The sequence below is a fragment of the Hirundo rustica genome, unplaced genomic scaffold, assembly GCF_015227805.2.
Source record: "Hirundo rustica isolate bHirRus1 unplaced genomic scaffold, bHirRus1.pri.v3 scaffold_135_arrow_ctg1, whole genome shotgun sequence".
Lineage (NCBI taxonomy): Eukaryota > Metazoa > Chordata > Aves > Passeriformes > Hirundinidae > Hirundo > Hirundo rustica.
Genome location: NW_026690221.1, coordinates 70,302 through 91,038, shown reverse-complemented (window position 1 = coordinate 91,038; position 20,737 = coordinate 70,302). Strand labels below are relative to the sequence as shown.

Sequence of the window (20,737 nt, the reverse complement as noted above, 5' to 3'; positions counted from 1 at the left end):
ATATCAGGTGCACCCATCGCTGGAGCACTCCAGAGAGGGCATTACCATGGGGCTCACTCAGAATTTGCTGCTGGGCTGGGCTGGGCTGGGCTGGGCTGAGCTGGACTGGGGTGAGGGCAGGGGAGGTGGGCAGAGCTGGGAAGAAGCTGGGCAAGACTGGGAAGTTCCCAGGAGATAAAACCCACCCACGTCAGCTGAGCTGTGTGACTCTGCAGGGCCAGGACACATTCCAGCAGGTTTGTGGGGCTGTGCCAGTCCCCTGGCAGGGATCTCACACAGGCAGGTGCAGCACTGAGGAGGTTGGTCTGTGGCCTTGGTGGCATGGCCAGTCTGAGAAGGTGCCCCAGGGCTTTGACCATCCCTCCAGCCTCTTCCAGCAGCCTCTTTCAGACCTGGAAACTCACCCTAGTTTGTTGGTCTATTTGTTCTGTGGTTATCTTCTTCCTCCTGATGATTTCAGCCACCCTGTCCCAGGCTCCCTCCTCACCCAGCCCTTGGCAGACTCCAGGGCAGGGCTCTCTGTGAACCCTGCCATGGGATGTGGGTGTTGGAACTCGACACTGAGGTCTGGTGTGGACACTCTGGTGGGGAACATTTGCCCACCCAAAACACACCCTGTGCTGTGCTGTGTCTGATGAGGGGAATGTGGGGCCTGTGCTGGGCAGGGGAACTGTGCTGCCTCAGGGATAAATGACAGGGATGAGCCACAACACAACCACCAGGAGGTGAAAATGAGGACAAGCTAAAGAGGAAGAATTCAGAAATCTGCCCTGAGTGTGTATCCATGTGTTTAGGAAAGCCAAAGCTCAGCTGGAGCTGATGGAGGCTGCAGGCAACATCCAGAGCAAAGTTAATTCAGTTGCTGTGTTTGCAGTAAATGGCTGCAAAAGGAACATGTCAACCTGCTGCTCAATGAGGTAATGGAGGGGCAAATCTAGGATCATGGAATGGCCTGGGTTGGAATCCTAAAGATCATCCAGTTCCAATCTCCTGCCATGGGCAGGGACACCTTCCACTGGACCAGATTGCTCCATGCAACCTGGCCTTGAACACCTCCAGAGGTGGGGAGTCTGCAGCCTCTCTGGGTAACCTGTGCCAAGGACTCACCACCCTCACTGGGAAGAATTTCTTCTCAATATCCCATCTAAACCTGCCCTTCTTCCCCTCATGACCATTCCCCCTTGTCCTGTCACTCCAGGCCTTTGTCCAAAGTCCCTTTCCAGCTCTCTCAAAGCCCCTTTAGGTGCTGGAATGGGCTCTAATGTCTCCCTGGAGCCTTCTTGTGCCCAGGCTGAACAGCTGCAGCTCTCTCAGCCTGGCTCCAGAGCAGAGGTGCTCCAGCCCTGCAAATGTCCATTGTGACACTGCAGGGCTTCCTGTAACCAAGGGTGCATTGTCACACTGTGGAACCAAGGAGACCCTTGTGACACTGGGGTGTCCCATGGAAGCACGGGGCCATTGTGACACTTTGAGGCCTCAAGGAACCAAGGGGCCATTATGACACTTCAGGGCCTCGTGAAAGCAGGGGGATCCTTGTGACACTGTGGGGTCTTGTATAACCAAGGGCCAGTGTGGCACTGCAGGGCCTCATGGAACCAAGGGCCATTTTAAAACTGCAGAGCCAAGTAGGCCATTGGGACACTGTGGAGCCTGATTGACCTGATGAGAATATGGTGACACAGTGAGACCTTATGGAAACAAGGATCCATTGTGACACTTTGGGGTCTCATGTAACCAGGAGTCCGACTGTGACACTGCAGAGCCAAGGAGATCATTATGACACTACAGGGTCTCATGGAACCAAGGGGCCATTGTGACACGATGGGGCCTCATGGAAGCAAGGGGCTGAGCTCTGCCCCTCCCACAGTCAGCCCTGCCCAGCCCAGGCAATGCCCAGCAATTCCTTGTCTGTGCCTGGCCTTGCTGTCAGCCCCGGCAGCGGCTGCGTGGCCCCTTTGTGCCGCGCTGGCCCAGCCATGGTGCCACAGCCCCTGTGCAGGCCCGGGGCAGGACAGGAGCATTGCGGGTGGGAACGGCCCCTGTGCCGTGGTGCCCACAGCAGCCTTGGGGCTCTGTGCCCCATGGCCTCCCTGCTGGGCAGCCTCTGCCAGCTCCTGCACAGCCCGTGGCACCTGTGGGGCTGCACAGACAGCCCTGCCCCGGGCTCTGCTGGGCTCTGGGCCAGCAGAGAGGCCGGGCAGGGCTGGCCATGGCCGGGAACAGGCCCTGAGCCCCGCAGGAGGATGGAGCTGGGCCACAGCCAAACTGCCCCGCCAACCTGGGCTGAGCAGCCAGGGCTGGCAATGGCTGGGGACAGAGGCTGGGGGTGACAAATGTCCTGGGCCCCCTCCCTGCTCTGTCCATGCCACCAAGGGCACAGAGCAGCCTCCTCTCTGGGGCACTTGCCTGTTTTCAATGCCTTCCACAGGCGCTGGCCCTGCCCCACAAGGCCTGGGCTGAGTCCTGCCCCTGCACGCTCACACAGGCTGAGATGGACACTGATGGTTTCTGTGCCAGGCTCTCTCAGGCCAGCCCAGCTCCCTCCAAGCTCTGCCAGCTGCCCTGAGCTCTCTGCAGCACCAAGGGCCTCTCCCCAGCACAGCCCAGCCGGCTCTGGCCCCACAGCTCTGCTCAGGGCAGGCTGCTCTGGGCAGGGGCCCCACGGCCTCAGCCCCTCGGAAGGGCACAGCAGCAGCTGCAGCTCAGAGAGGGCTCAGCCCCAGCCATGGGGGAAGGTGCCTGGCCAAGGGAAAAGGAGGCTCCCTGGGTGCCCTGCTGTCCTCTCCAGGACATCCTGAGAGCTCTGCAGCCCCTGCTGCCATCCCATCTGCCCAGGCCAGCACAACAGCCCTGGCCTTGTGGCCCTCAGGAGCTGTTCCTGCTCCAGGCCCAGGGCCCATCCCAAAGCTGGGGCAGCCAGAAAGCTGTGCCCATTTCTGTTCATTCCTGACATGATGAGGATAGTACAAAAATTTTAAACAAGTGGTAGCAGGTTCCTTTATTTCACATAAATACAATGGCAGGTTCATTTATTTCACATAAATGCAATGTGAGTCTCCCTGCTTACATAGTGTCTCTCGGTCACTCAGGAAGGAGGGATAATTAAATTGAAGAGGGTGAATAATAGCATTTCTTTTAATATAACAGAATCAGAATTAGAATCAGATAAATAATTGAAAATTTACATAAGGGCAGACTTGGCCTCTCATGATGTTCATTGGGAGCTGCTGACAGTGGAAGGCAGGCCTTCTGTGGCTTCTTCTGGTGGGTTACCTGCTGTTGGGGATTAGATATGTTCCTTTTTGTCTTAAAGAATTTTTCCCCATAACTTACTAGGAAACAAAGTGCTGATACTTTGAGGGTACTTGACTAACACAAAATGACGTGGCCGGGAGGGAGACAATCACACGGAAGTTTGGGGGAGGGAAAAAGGACAGGGCTGGGGGGAGCTGGGTTTTCTTTTTCCTGCTCCCGGCATCAGAGAGGCACGGTCAGGTGGCTGCTTACTGCGTGAAGAGTCCACTGTTGATGGAGGGTCCGGTCCTGGGAATTCTACCACCATCCATCATCTGCTGGAGTGCCCAGGAATTCGGAGTCCCTTCGCCTGCCCTGCTGGAGCTGGGCCAGCCCCATCCAGCCATCGTGGCTGCTTCAGCACTGCTCACATTGCCTGCCAGGACATCCCCCTTTGCCTGCTGGGGACAACCCACCGTTTCCAGACATCAGCCCCGGAGTATCCCACCATTCCAGCTCGGTGCTCTTGGGGAGGGGACCAAGAGATCAGACTGCCCCAGGCTTGTGAAACAAAGCCCCTCGAGGTTCTTGGTTCTGTTTATTATTATTATTGCTGTAGTTGTTTGTTTGTCCTGTTATATTTACTAGTAAAGAACTGTTATTCCTTTCCCCATAGCTCTGCCTGAAAAAACTCCTTTAATTTTCTAAATTATAATAACTTGAGGGAAGGGGATGGGTATTCCCCCATTCCTAGAGAGGCCTCGCCCCTCCCTAGCAGATACCTGTCTTTCAAACCAAGACACCTGTGCTGGAGTCCACTTGCCTACCAAGCCACTCTAGCACTCCCCTCCTTGGCTGGACAGGGCAGAGAAAATAAAATGGAAGACAACTTGTAGGTTGACATAAGGAAGATTTCTATAGCAAAAAGGACGCTTTACATGCACTGGGTACGAGGTAAAAACCATATAATTTTATTCTCTACTTCCCATCAGCAAGATGGGAAGCCACTTCCCAAGAAGCAGGACTTCCTCAGGAGGAGTGGCTGATCAAGAAGGAATGCACTGTAGATAGGGAATGCCTCCTGTTCCTCCTTTTTCCTTAGCTTTTACACCGGAACTAATGTCATACAGTCTGGAATATCCCTTTGGTTAATTTGGGGCACTGGCCTGGCTTTGTCCCTTCCCAGGATCTTACCCACTCGCAGGCTCTCAATGGAGGCAGAACGCTGAGAGAAAGAACTGATGCTGTGCCAGGCCTGTGCAGCAGGAGTCAAACCAGGGGTGCGTTTCCAGCTCCTTTCTGTCCCCTGCAAAACACTGGGAGGGCTGTTAGGCGAAAATAAAAAGACTGAAAAGCATCCAGTCATGGCTTTCCTGAGAGATTCCTTGAGCTGCTGGTTCCTGAGGCTATAGATGAGGGGGTTCAGGGCTGGAGGCACCACCGAGTACAGAACTGAAACCATGAGGTCCATTGCTGGGGATGAGATGGAGGGGGGCTTCAGGTAGACAAATGTGTCAGTAATGATAAACAGGGAGAGCACAGCCAGGTGAGGGAGACAGGTGGAAAAGGCTTTGTGCCGTCCCTGCTCAGATGGGATCCTCAGCACAGCCCTGAAGATCTGCACATAGGAGAAAACAATGAATGCAAAACAGCAAAAGGCTAAACAGAAAGTGATCACAAGAAGCCCAAGCTCCCTGAGTTTGGAGTGTGAGCACGAGAGCTTGAGGATGTGTGGGATTTCACAGAAGAACTGGCCCAGGGTGTTGCCATGACACAGGGGCAGAGAAAATGTATTGGCTGTGTGCACCAGACCATTGAGAAAGCCACTGGCCCAGGCAGCTGCTGCCATGTGGGCACAAGCTCTGCTGCCCAGGAGGGTCCCGTAGTGCAGGGGTTTGCAGATGGACACGTAGCGGTCGTAGCACATGATGGTGAGAAACGCAAATTCTGATGCAATGAAAAAGGCAAAGAAAAATACCTGTGCAGCACAGCCTGAATAGGAGATGTTCCTGGTGTCCCAGAGGGAATTGTGCATGGCTTTGGGGACAGTGGTGCAGATGGAGCCCAGGTCGGTGAGGGCCAGGTTGAGCAGGAAGAAGAACATGGGCGTGTGCAGGAGGTGGCTGCAGGCTACGGCGCTGATGATGAGGCCGTTGGCCAGGAGGGCAGCCAGGGAGATGCCCAGGAAGAGGCAGAAGTGCAGGAGCTGCAGCTGCCGTGTGTCTGCCAATGGCAGCAGGAGGAAGTGGCTGATGGAGCTGCTGTTGGACATTTCGTCACTGTCGGCATCGTGGACTGTTGAAAGAAGACATTGACAAGGTGGGACACATTTCCTTGAGTCAATCCTATGCTTTTCATTAGGAATCCCCTCAAAACAACTTCTCTTTTTGGAAGGGAAATTTACATAACATTTTTATTTTTGAGGGATTTTTGTTCTGCAGCTGAGTTACTGCCTCATCTTCAGCATTTCTTTTAGCCTGAACACTGGGGAGCCCAGAAGGAAAACAGAGCTCCCTGTTGCCCAGTGCAGTCAGACCTGCTGGTCCCACAGTACCCTTTGTTCATTTCACGTCCCTCTCCTTCACGATGAACACACTTTAAAAATGGTTACAAAATAAAGTGGACTCTTTGAGGGCTACAATTTCAAAATTAATTTCTCTAAACCCTCCTCTTTCCCTGCACAGCTGGACAGGGACAGATTCCAAGGACAGTCTGGCCCTCTACTGCCTGCAGTTGTGCCTCCGGGGCGCTGTTTCTCTGTATCCAAGACTTGTCCCTGCCAGTGCTCCCAGAGCCCAGCCCAGCCCTGGGGGCTCAGCTCTGCCCTGCACACCCCTCCCAGCACAGGGCACTGCCCAGGGGCAGCTCCCTGGCAGCAGGGCCTTAAGGGCAGCTCAGACAAACAGAGATGCTGCAAGCCAAGGTGCTGCTGGTGCTGTCTGTAGGCAGAGGAGGGTGAGGAGGCACTTTCTGAGGGAGATGTGAGGCAGATCTGCTGATCCCCAGGGTGACAGTGCAGGAGTCTCAGTGACACAGACACAATGCTGACAGCCCCTTTGACTTCCTTTATGAGAAAGCTGAGAGCAGCCCTGGCCATGCAGCACCATCTCCACAGCAGGAGGAATCTGCCCTGGTGGGGGTCGCTCCTTCCACCTCCACATTCCCCCCACCATCCATGGGGAGCTCCCAGGCAGGATGAGAGCTGCCCCTGGCAGGTGGCAGATGCCCTGGCCTGGCCAAGAGCCCCCAGGGCTGCAGGAGCTGCTCTGCAGGACAGCCCTGGGCACCCCTGGCTGCAGCCCCAGCTTCAGCCCCTGCAGCCGTCCCTGGCAGCAGGAGCTGTCCTGCCCTGTCCCTCTGACAGTGCCCAGGGCAGCCCCGCTCTGGAGCACATCCTCCCCCAAAGCAGAAAGGGCAGCAGAGCTATCCTTACAGTCAGGTCAGTCCTGTCATGGGTCAGCCTGAGGAGATCCCTGCAGCCAGAGACTTACTGTGTCAGGAGTGGTGAAGATTTCTCCATGAAGAAGCTCAGTATTTTCAAAAGGTGTGAACATTTCTCCATGAATAATCTCAGAATTGTCCTTCCAGCTTCTTTAAGCTTCTGTCTGCTTCACTGCTCTCTGGTACCTGCAGGCAGTGCCCTCAGCCCTGCTGGGCTGGGAGAGGAGCTGCTCATCAGGTGAAATGTCTTTTTGAAGCTCTTCTTGATTGCCAGGAGCTGCCTCTGTGCCAGGAGCCCAGCCCAGCTCAGCAGCACAGACACAGCACAAGGACTTTAATGACCCTCTCAGGGCTTTGGGGTTGTTTACATCCGACTCAGTTCCTGAGAGTGTCTTCAAAAAATGTTCTGAGCACCCAAAGTGAGTTTGAAACTCCAAAGTTTCTTGAAGTTTTAATGGGTCCCACTGAGGGACATGACTGAGAAAGTGTCCCCAGGTTCCAGTTGGAGCAGAACACTGCAGGCAGTGATGACAGGTGGGGACAAACAAGCCTGACCTGTTTGTCGTGGCTACTTTTGTCTGGGAGCAATCCTTGGATATATGGAATTTGGGAGGAAAAATTCCAGTTTTGGCCACAGCCGCTGGACAAGAAGGCCTGTCCTCTTTCAGGGGGAAGAAGGCACAGAGCTCTGCTGTTTCAGGGGCAAATGAGATGTGACCACCAGAGGCCAGGGCCATCAAGGGCTGGCAGGTTTTTTTCTGAGAATACCCTTGCATGTAGGAAACTCTTTTGGGGAAATACCAGTGTTGGCCAGGGGCATTTAAAAAGAGGGGAAATTCTTTTCCATAGAAATGAAAGCACTGAGCCCCAGTGTTTCATGGGCAGATGAGAAGCAGCCCTTGACATTCTAAGATCAGCTGGACTTGTCAGGTGAGTCCTGGGAGGCCAAAGCAGCCAAACCTGTTCCATGTTCCCTTAGTTCTATGGGGCCCCACAGTGTCCCAATGGCTCCTTGCTTCCATGAGCCTCTGAGGTGTCACATTGTTCCCTTGGTTACATGTGGCTGTGAAGGGTCTTAATGGTCTCCATGGTTCCACCAGGCCCCAAAGTGTCGCCATGGCCCCTTGGTTCCATGAGGTCCCCCCAGTTTCACACAGGTCTCCATAGGAAGGAAACAACTGAGCCCACGTGTCACAGGGGCAGAGGAGGGGCAGTGACCAGGGGCCACAGGCAGCCAGATTAGACGGTGCTGGCAGGTTTCGTCTCTGAGCAAATATATCCCCAAATATCGAATATGTATTCCGAATGTCCCAGGATATTTGGAATTTTAGAGGTGGAAGACCAATTTCGGACATTAACGCCTGGAGGAGAAGGACGGTTCCTTTCCATAGGAAGGAAAGCATGGAACATCGATGTTTCAGGGGCAGGTGAAGGCAGCCATCAGAGGCCAAAGCCAGCCAGACCTCTCTGTCCTGGTAGCTTTTGTCTGAAAGCAACCCTTGGATAGAGGGAATTTTGCAGGTAGAATCTCCATTTCAACCATGAGTGCTTTGACAAGGAAGACGTTCCTTTTCCACCTAAAGGAAAGCACAGAGCCCCAGTGTTTCCAAAGCAGGTGAGAGGCAGCCCCCAAGAAGCCAAGGGCAGCCAGACCTGTCTGTCCTGGCAGCTTGGCAGCAATCCTTGGATGTGCAGAGTTGTGGAGCTGGAATCCCAATTTTGGCCATGGGCAGCTGGTTGAGATGGATGGTTTTATCTGTAGGAAGGAAAAGTGCAAAGTCCAAGGGTTTTGGAGGAAGATAAGAGGTAGCGACCCATGGACCAAAGCAGCCGGACCTGTCTCTCCTGGCACCTTTAATCTGGGGGAAATCCTTGGATACAGGGAATTTTGGAGGTGGAATCTCAGTTTTGGCCATGACCACCTGGCCAGGAAGGAGAGTTCTTTTCATTAGGAAGGAAAGCACTGAGCCCAAGTGTTTCAAAGGCATGTGAGAAGCAGCCCTTCAGAAGTCACGGCCAGCCAGACTTGTCTTTCCCAGCAGCTTTTGGCTGGGAGCTATCCTTGGATATAAGGAATTCTGGAGATGGATTCCCAACTTTGGTCATGCACACGGGGACATGAAAGGTGCTTTTTTTCCCATAGGAAATGAAAGCACATGGTCACAGTGTCTCAAAGGCAGATGAGAGGTGGATCCTGGGTGGCCAAGCCAGCCAGATCTGTCTCTCCTGGCAGATTTCATCTGGGAACAACAATCTTTGCATAAAAGGAAATTTGGAGGAGAAAACCCAGTTTGGTCATGGGCCCCTGGAGGAGAACAGGTCTTTCCCACAGGAAGAAGAGCACAGGACCCCAGGGCTTCAGGGCCAGATGAGCAACAGCCCTCAACATGCCATGATCAGCCAGACCTGTCCAACAGACCCCAGCAGGCCCAGCCAGCCATGCCTCTTCCATGTTCCCTTGATTCCATGTGGCCCCTGAGTTTCACAATGGTTTCCTTGATTCCATGAGGCACCACAGTGTCACCATGAACCCTTAGTTCCATGAGGTTCTGCACTGTCAGCAATGGCCTCCTTGGATCCAAAGTGTCACAAAGGCTGCACGAAGGCCCAAGGGTATAAATGATGGAACACGAGCTCAGCCCGTGGTCTGGACCCTCCTTCTCCTGGGGTTCGTGTCTCACCCACACGGGAACCCGAGCAGTTTGTAGTAATATGAATATCATTCTATACCTCTTCTGTCTTTCTGTCTCTCTTTTTCTTCTCCTTCTAAGCCTCTTTACCTGAAGCATTATGGGGTAGCTTAACATCTTTATGGTTTAATAGTTTCCGGGTTATAAGGGCTAAGTTAATGAAGTTACTGCTGTAAGTGTTCCATGATGAATTGAATGCTGTATTAAATCCTTTGCCAAAGTTCCTTGGTTTTCTGTATTTTGCAAGTAAAATTTTGTGTCATTTTGACCTCATGACACCGTCCTGATTCTCCTGTGCACCAAACTGGAGTAAAAGAGCCTTTTGTTACCCCCATCATTAAGGTGTTTGGGGTGTTACAGCCCAGCAAGCTCACCATGGCCTCTTGTTTCCAATGGCCCTGGTGTGTCACACTAGCCCTTGGTTGCGTGAGGATTTCAAGTGTTACACAGCTTGATGACATCTGTCCTTGCTGCCCCTGCCATCCCCCTGCCCCACAAACAGCCCCCAGCCACCCGTGAGGGACAGGCCCTGCTGTGCCAGGCCTGGCCTCAGGGCTTGGCCTTTCTGCTTCCTCCAGCCAGCCCAGGCCTTGCTCAGCATTGCAGTTCCCTGCTCACAGCCTTTGGCTCCCTGCAATCCTGGCCTCAAGGATCTGCTCTCACCAGTGCCTGGGGAGCCTTTGGCACTCCCTGCCCTCACTAGGGCCCAGTGATGCTCCAAGGGACTTGGAGTTTTGCTTCTGCCTCCTTGAGCAGCTTCTTCAACCTTCTCTCAGTGCCTGAGGGTCCTGGACGCAGCCCCAAATCCACCGTGGGGCTCATAAAAATACAGAAAGCCCTCAGTAGCTCTTTGTCTTCCTTCAATTGTCCTCATGTCTCCAGGCTTATGCAGCTGATTGGAGTCAGTTTGGAATTCTCTTAAGGAAAATGATTTCAAAGTGCACCTCCTGATTTTTGGTTTTTTGGTGTTTTTTTCTTTCTTTCTTTTTTTCTTTTTTTCATTTTTGTAGAGGTGACTGAAACATTCCCCAAGTGATTTTGATGCTGAATGTGTCATTGGGAGGTGTAGGAATGTAGAAAAATGAGCCCCTTGCAGGCTGACCCTGTTTGGACACCCTGCTGCTCACCCAAACCTCACCATGTCTGACATTGCCAACCTGGGACTGACATCCCAAAACATTAAAAAAAAAAAAAGTATTTTTAAATGAAAACAAATTTGATAAATTAATAAATATAGAATTAGTTTTTCTTATTTGTCATAACAATGTTCTATATTTTATTACCTCATGTTTATATTTATATAAAAATATATATACATTTTAACAACCAAAAACGGTATTAAACCTTAGTTCAGAATAAAAGAATTCTCTTCATTAATTAATTGACCACAATTTGCTAATGATTTCTCCCTTTTCATGTTAATTAGTCCTATTGAGACATAGAAAATAAAGCAAGGGTGCCTGGCAAGAGCACACGATATTAACAGAGAACTCTTCTTTAAAAGCACCAGTCTGTCACATATTAGTTTCAAGTCCCCCAGCAGATCAATCTTCTCTCTGGCCCCAGTGGACCTCTAAATTCTTCCTTTAGGGCTCTGGTCACCGTTATGCCCACCTGGTACTGATTATCTACGCATTCTTTGCGCCCCAAAACGGAAACATGATATAGGAGATGGCCAAAAGAACAAAAGAGCATGCGCAAGGAGACAAGTTGAAAAGTTCAACTCAGAGGATGACTATGTGCTTCATCCCCAAAGACCCCCGACGACCACCGGAGTGATCAATAAGGAGCAGTGCGCAGCCTCAAATAGGCGTGGAACTAATTTCAATACGAAGCAGGGACAGGCGGGGTTAGGAAATAAATATGTATTAGGCGTATCGTATAACCCTAGTTTGTAGAGATAAAAAGGGAGAAACAAAGCTCCCAGGTGTGCATGTCTTTGAGGAGTTATCCCCATGCACCTCAGCGCTGAATAAATTCATACCTACTCTCATAACCACTCTGTGAGTTATAGAGTCTTGTCTCCGCACATCACAAGGAGATTCCTGTTGACAGTACAGAACCTCATTAATCCAAGGGGCCATTGTGGCACAGCAAGGCCTTGTGGACCCAAAGAGACCATGGTGACACTACAGAACCTCATGGATCATGGATCCTTGTGACACTGCAGAACCAAGGAGAATGTTGTTGTCAGAGTGTCTGAGCACAGATGCTGCAGGGATCCATGTACAGGTAGAACTATGGAATGGGATAGACCAGACCAGGATAGTCCCGTTGGGAATGATCTGCAGTTCACAGCAGAATGATGGTCTGGTCCAAGTGCCCAACCCCTCCAGGACTGACCAAAAGTGAAAACAGTCATTAAGGGCACTGTTCAAATGTCTCTTAAACACTGACAGCCTTGGGGCATCAACCACCTCTCCAGGGAGCCTGTGCAGTGTTTGAGCACCCTCTCAGGAAAGAAACACTTTCTCCTGTGCAGTCTAAACCGTCCCTGGTACAGCTTTGACCCATTCTCCCACGTTCCATCCCAGGATATGAGGGAGAAGAGAAAGGGAAATGCAGGGCAGAGCCAGGGGGCAGCGAGATGGGAGTGTGCAGCCTGCAGGGACACAGCAGCAGCTGTGGGACAGCGCAGGACAAGCTATGCTGGACATGGCCAAGGGCCCTGGCAGGGCTGGCAGTGCCCAGGAGAAGCCAAGTCTTGGTGCCCTGGGGCACTGCAGGGTCTGTGCCACCAAGGGCTGTGAGGAGACACCTTGTCCTGAGGCCCTGGGGCCTCCTGGCACAGCCCCAGCGAGGCTGGGCACTGTCAGCCCCTTGTCCTGCCCTCAGCATCCCCCCACATCCCAGTGGCCTCAGGGATCTGCTGGGACCAGTCCCTGGGGAGCCTTGGGCAGGAATGGCCCTGGGGGGCTCCTTAATGCTCCCAGGGACTGCAGGTTTTCCAAAGGACTTTGGGTTTTGCTTTGGCCTGGGAGTCTCTGAGGGGTTTGTGCAATCATGGCCTCCAATTATCTGCTGTAATTAGTCCCTGGAGTTCTTTTGTCAGTAACAACACTCAGTGGGGCTCATTAATGCCTCAAAGTACTTAAGAGTCATTAAAGTAGTACTTTTTGACACTGAATCCCTGAGAGGTTTGTGCAGTCATGGCCTCCAATTATCCAATATTTAATGAGTCCCTAGAGAGGCTTTGTATTGACACTCAGTGGAGCTCATTGATGCTTTGAGATATTCAAGTTTTTTAAGGTACTTTAGGTTGTCCTTTCCACACTGAGTCTCTGAGAGGTTTTTGGGCAATCATGGCCTCCAATTCTCTCCTCCAAGGAGTCCATGAGGAGCCTGTGTTGGGGATGGACCTCAGTGGGACCCATGAATGCTGTGAGACACTTTGGGTTTTTCCTGTGACTTGGACTGCTGGAAAGGTTTGTGCAATCTCCTCTCAGGCCCTGAGGGCTCAGCACCAAATGCACCACGGGGCTCACTGGGATCAAGCAAGTCCTGACAAACCATGGCTCTGCCTTGATTTCCCTCTGGTCTGGCACAGTTCATTATGAATGTTTTCTACAACAGTTATGGAGAAAGATTTGAAAGAGTTTCTAAGAAATACACATTTCTGTTATAAAGGTTGTGTTTTATTACTTTTCTCTTTGGAGCAGAGGTGATTGCAGCATTCTGTGATTGATATTGATCCAGGGTCTCTCCTCAGGAGGTCTGCAAGGGGCTGTGGCCATGGACACTGCACTGACCCCACTGCTGGGTTTGGGTGCCACAGCAATTGTGAGCAGTCCAAGTTTTTTTGGAAACACTGGGGAGGACTGGGACACACTGGGAGACACTGGGAACGCTGTGGGAGACACTGGGACATAGTGGGAGTGTTACTGGGGTGGACTGGGACAACCTGGGAACATGGGGAAGGCTGAGGGGGAATCTGGGCGGACTGGGATGGACTGTGGGGGTACATTGAGACATACTGGGACATACTGGGACATACTGGGAGTGATACCGGGCCGTACTGGGGTGACACTGGGGATACTGTGAGTGATACTGGGGGATACTGGGACAAACTTGGGACACTAGGAACACTGTGGGCAAACTGGGGGACACAGGGGTGTACTTTGGATGATACTGGGGGGAACTGGAAGGAAACAGGCATGAACTCAGGTGTCTTGGGAGGGACTGGGCTGCACTTGGAGGGCCTGGAGGGGCACTGGGGTTTTACTTGGCTTTACTGAGGATGAAATGTGCTGTACGGGGTGGGACTGGAGGGGCACTGGAGGGTTGTACTGGGGATAACCTGGGCTAGAGGGGAAGAGACTGGAGGGATTGAAAGAGCTTCTCCCGCCTCCGCCGTTTTCTATTTGCGGAGGCTGCCGCCAATCAACGCTCGCAGCCAATCAACGCTCGCAGCCAATCAACGACGGGGATAGGGACACAAGGGGCGGGGTTTGCTGCCTGCGCCATCTTTTCTGTTTGCCTATAACTCCCATCACGCCCCGCGGCCCGACTGAACCCCAACGGAGCCGGGACTTCAACGCCCATCATGCCCCGCGCTCCACAGAACATCCACCCCCCTGCGTGTCCCATCAGTGTCCCCCAGACCCTGCAGGGTGACTAAATGCCTCCTCCGCGCCCATTCAGGACCCCCCAAAAGCGTTCCCAATGCTCCCAACCCCATAGATGCCCATTTCTGGCCACTTCTCGAATACATCTCCTATCAGCCCCGTGGCAGCAAAGCCCCTCCAAACACAGTGCCGCGCTTATAAATTCTGCTGTGCCCCGCGCCCTAAAGAGCCCAGTTAGAGCTCTCCAAGCCCCCCCTTAAGTGCTCCCGAACCATATATGTTCCCCTTGAAGACCTCAAGTCACGGCTGGGACGCAAAAGTGACCCCCAAGTGCCTTCCCGGACCCCCAGAAGCTCCGTTCGAGCCACTTCCGGGACTACAACTTCCAGCATGCTCCGCGGCTCACTTGAAGGGCGATTCCAGCAGCGACTTTATCTCCCATCATGCCCTGCACCCCAGAGAGCCATTGGAGCTGTGCCCAGAACTCCCGTGATGCTCCGCGGCCCAATTAAACCGTGTTATACCCGTGCCTACAACTCCCATCATCCCCCGCGACGCAGAGAGCCCCGTCAGAGCCCCCCAAGTGCCCGCCCGGAGCCCGAAGGGCCCCCAGATTCCCCTCCCTGACCTCCAAGTGCTCCCCTCGACCCCCAAGTGCTCCCCCAGACCCCGAATTGTCCGACTGAATCCCTCAGTGCCCCTCCAAGTGCCTGCCCAGCTCGCCCAAGAGTCCTTCAGACCCTCAAGTTCTCTCCAAATTCCTTCCTGTCCTGGTTTGGGACAAATTTGGGAGAAAACTCTTGTATAGGATCTTTTTAAGGAAGCAAACTCAAGTGGCTCTTTCTTTTAACTGGTCTGGTAAAAAAAAAAAAAATTCTTTAGAGAAAAGTGGAAAAAACTATTTTACTAAACAAATGAAGTGCATACAAGTATAAAGAATGAATAATATGAAACAATAAAACTTTTTTTTCTGAAGTGAGATGGCAAATTGAGAAAGTCTTTGCCGTGGGTGTAGCTTGGCTCTTTTTTTCAGTGCTTTTTTTCAGTCTTAGTCTTTCCGGCGCTGCTGGAAAATGCTGAGGTCTAGGCCCCGGTGGGCTGCAGGTGCAGCCTCCAGTGCTTTCTTGGGTTTTTAGTCTAGAGCAGGTTTAAACAGTTCTAAGAAAAAGGAAAAAAAACAGTCTAGGGAACTTCTCTGCTTTAGCTAGCTGAAATTAACTAAAAGCAAAACAAGATCTCTGTCTTGCAGTCTCTTTAAGCTTCTGCCGAACACACTGTCTGCAGCAGAATGTGGAGGAGTTAGGCAGTTTTCTTAAAACAAACTCTGCGCTTCTCCTTGCTTTTAGAACTAGTCTTAAAGGCACAGGACTCAATATACAGCACAAACAGAACAGACGATTGGGGATACAGGCATCATAAAGTTACCTTAGGACATTTTACCCCTTATCTCTATATTGTCAATTTACTAAAACTAATATATACTCTAGCTCTACATACACATGCATTTATATAAAAAACAATATGCAATATACAGCTACATACAGTGGCAGTACTATTCAGCATACAGCGATAATTACACACAGTTCTTACTCAACAATTAAATCTCTCTGGGGTACACATTGTGTGGTTCTATCTTTTTGCATTACTTACTATGTGCAGCTTGGCTCTTGAGCAAAGACAATCTCACGGATGGGATCTTTTGTACTTGAAGCAGAATTGATCTAAACTGTTTTTTTTAATAAACTTCTTACATGTATTACTGGGACTTTTTTTCTATCTACTGTATGTAGGGACTCAGATTGGGCAGGGCCTGCTCTGTTGGTGGAACTTTGGGTGTTAACTAATTAGGTGGCTTTTGTTAGATGCTGCTCTTAGTTTTTGAATGATCTTTTACTCAGTGCTTTCAGGGTGGTTTTTAGGAGTTTATTGTATCTTTTTACTTTTTCTGAAGCTGGTGCATGATAGGGGATATGGTACATCTACTCAATGCTATGTTTCTTAGCTTAGTTGTTGATGAGGCTGTTCTTTGTGATTTTCTTTTATTTTGTCTTCTAATTTCCTCATACGCATTTCTAGAGCTGCAATTCTTGCATGTGTTGGACTATGCACGGCATCTGTATATGTTTGGAGCTTCTTTGCTATATTAAGCACGGTCTTTTCTGTCTCATCTTGCTTTATTATTGCTAAAGCAGAGGAGTATTCTTGTGGTCTAAGTCGTACAAGTTTTCGCTACATCACAGGTATACATGGTACTAAGTTGGGGTTCTTAGTGTTTATGTTATCTGAAAAGATAATCTTTGCTACTGCTATTTCTTTTAAGCGCTGGATTTCTTGTTTAATGGTTTTCTACTGGGTTTGCTGCATATAGAGATTGTCGGCACACAGATATTTTTGTGCTACACTTTTTAGGACTTGTTCTCAGAGACTGCAAGGACTAGCTTCTCTTATCATTTCTTGGTTAATAACTGGATTATGTGATAGGGACTTAAGATGTTTCGCTTTAGTACTATCTAGTATTGTAGCTTTGTCTGTAGCATTTTAGAGATGGATTAATTAACTAATTATAGATTTATCAGGTCGTTGAGTATAATTTTTTTTTAGGTTACGAAGGTCTTTTAGGGAAAAGGACTTAATAGTATTTTTTGTTCTTGCAGCAGTTGGTTGGGCTCTTGATCTTGTAGCAGTTGGTTGGGCTTTTGATGTTGTAGCAGTTGGTTGGGCTTTTGATCTTGTAGCAGCTGGTTGGGCTTCTGATTTTTTATTAGTTGGTTTGGTTTCTGACTGTGTATTATTAGTTGCTTTAGCTTTTGATTGTGTGTCAGGTGGTTTGACTCCTGACTGGGTGTCAGGAGGCATTGAGGATCTTTTACTTGAATTATCGTTTACTGGTTGATCAGTTTTGTCTGTGTGCTTCTTTTTCTTTTTTACTGCAGCAACTGCTGGTGTTTTAGCTTTACTGTCTGGTTTAGCTGCAGCCTGAGTAGCTGTGGGATTGGCTGCAGCTTGAGTGACTGATTTATTTCTCTGCTATCTTGCTTTTATCTGCTGCCTTACAGTGTTTAGTAGTGTGTGACTTATTTTAGAAAAGCTATAAACTATATAGAGGAAAGTTACTAGGTGAAATACTAGGAAGGTGGTGTCTTTAACGTTCAGGAGACCCTGAACATTTTTTAAAAGTGATGTAACTGACTTAAAAGAGAAGAAGGAAAGAAGAGGCTGAAGAGCCTCATCTTCTACTCTTCTTTTAACAAACTGGGTGCAATTGTTGATAAATCTCTAAAACATGCTGCTGGAACTAGGACGCAGGGTAGGACGAAAAAACTATAAACTGAACATACTCAGAACAAACTCTAGTATTTTTATAAGCTTTTTGTAAACTATAATTACTGAACTTAGCAAAATAACTATTCTAATTTGTGCATCTCTACTGTAAAAGCTGTATGTTAGGGACAATATTGGAGCTATTTCTGGGTAAGAAAATAAACTTAGGGACTAGAAAGGTATTAAGACTTCAAAAAAGCTTAGGGAACAGAAATGCAGAAAAAACTATTCTAAGAGACATTAGGAATTTAAGAAGCAACATGGCTACTGACTATTTAATCTCTACTGAAAGGACAAATAAAAAAATGCAGTTAATAATAATCAATACAAGTTTTTTCTACTTTTTTGTGCCCCACGTTGGGCACCAGTTAGAAGTATGTCTTGGTTTGGGACAAATTTGGGAGAAAACTCTTGTACAGGATCTTTTTAAGGAAGCAAACTCAAGTGGCTCCTTCCTCTAACCGGTCTGGTAAAAAAAAAAAAAAAAAAAAAAAAAAAAAAACCACAAAAAAACCCACCTTTGGAGAAAAGTGGAAAAAACTATTTTACTAAACAAATGAAGTGCATACAAGTATAAAGAATGAATAATATGAAACAATAAAACTTTTTTTTCTGAAGTGAGATGGCAAATTGAGAAAGTCCTTGCCGTGGGTGTAGCTTGGCTCTTTCTCTCAGTGCTTTTCTTCAGTCTTAGTCTCTCCAGCGCTGCTGGAAAATGCTGAGGTCTAGGCCCCGGTGGGCTGCAGGTGCAGCCTCCAGTGCTTTCTTGGGTTTTTAGTCTAGAGCAGGTTTAAACAGTTCTAAGAAAAAGGAAAAAAAACAGTCTAGGGAACTTCTCTGCTTTAGCTAGCTGAAATTAACTAAAAGCAAAACAAGATCTCTGTCTTGCAGTCTCTTTAAGCTTCTGCCGAACACACTGTCTGCAGCAGAATGTGGAGGAGTTAGGCAGTTTTCTTAAAACAAACTCTGCGCTTCTCCTTGCTTTTAGAACTAGTCTTAAAGGCACAGGACTCAATATACAGCACAAACAGAACAGACGATTGGGGATACAGGCATCATAAAGTTACCTTAGGACACTTCCCTAGACACAAAACTGCCCCAAATGTGCCCCAGAAATGTCTCCATGGACCTCCAAGTGGCTCCTTTTACCCTGTCTGATAAAATGCTAAAAAAAGATGCGAAAAGGACTAAAACTAGGACTTGTTAGCATAAATAGGGAGAAATCAATAGAAAATAGTGGTCAATTAATTAATGGAGTTGTGTTACTAAGAACAAATGACTAAAAACTATTTTGGTTGCTTAAAATGTATAGGTTTTTTCATATAAATATAAAAGTTAGGTATATAGAAACATAGAATTATTATAAATAAGAAAGATGCATTTATATTCTAATTATTTAATTAGATTTTAATTGTAAAGTTTTTTTTTTTTTTTTTTTTTTTTTTTTTTTTTTTTTTTTTTTTTTGGAGTTTAGTCCCAGGTGGGTGATATCAGACATGATGAAGTTGGGAGTATGGAGCACGTTGTCCAAAGAGGGTCAGCTTGCAAGGGGCTCATTCTTCTCCAGGCCTAGACCTCCTAAAGAGACATTCAGCATCAAGATCACTTGGAGAATGCTTTTGTCACCTCTTCTCAGAACTGAAAATTTTAAAAAATACCTCACATGATTATAAAAACCAAAAATCATGAGATGCACTTTGAAATCTCCCTCCTTAACAGAACTCCAAACTGACTCCAATCACGTGCACAAGCCCTGGAGACTTGAAGACAATTGAAGGAAGACAAAGAGCTCCTGAGGGCTTTCTGTATTTTCATGAGCCCCACGGTGGATTTGGGGCTGAGTCCAGGAGCCTCAGCTATTGAGAGAAAGTTGAAGAAGCTGCTCAAGGAGGCAGAAGCAAAACTCCAAGTCCCTTGGAGCATCACTGGGCCCTAGTGAGGGCAGGGAGTGCCAAAGGCTCCCCAGGCACTGGTGAGAGCAGATCCTTGAGGCCAGGATTGCAGGGAGCCAAAGGCTGTGAGCAGGGAACTGCAATGCTGAGCAAGGCCTGGGCTGGCTGGAGGAAGCAGAAAGGCCAAGCCCTGAGGCCAGGCCTGGCACAGCAGGGCCTGTCCCTCACGGGTGGCTGGGGGCTGTTTGTGGGGCAGGGGGATGGCAGGGGCAGCAAGGACAGATGTCATCAAGCTGTGTAACACTCTAAATCCTCATGGAACCAAGGGCTAGTGTGACACACCAGGGCCATTGGAAACAAGAGGCCATTGTGAGCTTGCTGGGCTGTAACACCCCAAATACCTTAATGATGGGGGTAACAAAAGGCTCTTTTACTCCAGTTTGGTGCACAGGAGAATCAGCAACCAGACAGTCTCATGAGGTCAAAATGACACAAAATTTTACTTGCAAAATACAGAAAACCAAGGAACTTTGGCAAAGGATTTAATACAGCATTCAATTCATCATGGAACACTTACAGCAGTAACTTCATTAACTTAGCCCTTATAACCCGGAAACTATTAAACCATAAATATGTTAAGCTACCCCATAATGCTTCAGGTAAAGAGGCTTAGAAGGAGAAGAAAAAGAGAGAGACAGAAAGACAGAAGAGGTATAGAATGATATTCATATAGCTACAAACTGCTCGGGTTCCCGTGTGGGTGAGACACGAATCCCAGGATGAGGATCCAAACTGGGCTGAGTTTGTGCTCTGTTTTTTATACCCTTCGGCCTTCGTGCAGCCTTTGTGACACTTTGGATCCAAGGAGAACATTGCTGACAGTGCAGAACCTCATGGAACCAAGGGTTCATGGTGACACTGTGGTGCCTCATGGAATGACTCAGGGGAGGGGAGGGGAGGGGAGGGGAGGGGAGGGGAGGGGAGGGGAGGGGAGGGGAGGGGAGGGGAGGGGAGGGGAGGGGAGGGGAGGGGAGGGGAGGGGAGGGGAGGGGAGGGGAGGGGAGGGAGGGGAGGGGAGGGGAGGGAGGGGAGGAGAGGAGAGGAGAGGAGAGGAGAGGAGAGGAGAGGAGAGGAGAGGAGAGGAGAGGAGAGGAGAGGAGAGGAGAGGAGAGGAGAGGAGAGGACGAGGAGAGGAGAGGAGAGGAGAGGAGAGGAGAGGAGAGGAGAGGAGAGGAGAGGAGAGGAGAGGAGAGGAGAGGAGAGGAGAGGAGAGGAGAGGAGAGGAGAGGAGAGGAGAGGAGAGGAGAGGAGAGGAGAGGAGAGGAGAGGAGAGGAGAGGAGAGGATCTCCAGTGAAAACTGTGCTAGGAGATCCTTCAGTTCATTTAAAGACACTGAGAGCACAGCTCCTCATTGACCCAGTCTTTGGGTCACAGTCAAGATGGAAAGAAACAAAAAGAGAAAGCTCACAAAGACATTTCTGTGTAGCCAGTATTAACAACTAAACCAAAGAGAGAAAAGCCTCACAAGCAAACCAACAATAACAATTGAAGATGACGTTTATTACAAGAGATGGACAGAAACTGGCCAGGAGT

At 49.4% G+C, this 20,737-nt stretch overlaps 1 protein-coding gene across 2 annotated transcripts; it reads right to left on the bottom strand.

Moving 5' to 3' along the window:
* Positions 1–4,268: 4,268 nt before the first annotated feature.
* LOC120747656 (olfactory receptor 14I1-like) lies at positions 4,269–6,812 on the bottom strand. 2 transcript variants are annotated; one of them, XM_058424319.1, is made up of 3 exons: positions 6,726–6,812; positions 5,213–5,529; positions 4,269–4,852 (listed from the first exon to the last, which is right to left on the bottom strand). In XM_058424319.1, the coding sequence occupies exons 2-3, from the start codon at positions 5,504–5,506 to the stop codon at positions 4,340–4,342; spliced, it is 807 nt and encodes a 268-aa protein (XP_058280302.1). In that variant the 5' UTR covers positions 5,507–5,529; positions 6,726–6,812; the 3' UTR covers positions 4,269–4,339. The 2 variants fall into 2 exon arrangements, with proteins under 2 accessions (XP_058280302.1, XP_058280303.1); XM_058424320.1 differs by having other exon boundaries at positions 4,304–4,559.
* Between the last annotated feature and the right edge of the window lie 13,925 nt (positions 6,813–20,737).

Excerpts from the sequence above, each read along its gene's own strand:
- LOC120747656 (XM_058424319.1), bottom strand. The coding sequence starts at position 5,506 with ATGTCCAACAGCAGCTCCATCAGCCACTTCCTCCTGCTGCCATTGGCA. Across the intron at positions 4,853-5,212 it reads ATTCAGGCTGTGCTGCACAG|ATCTTCAGGGCTGTGCTGAG; the intron begins GTATTTTTCTTT and ends TCCTATGTGCAG.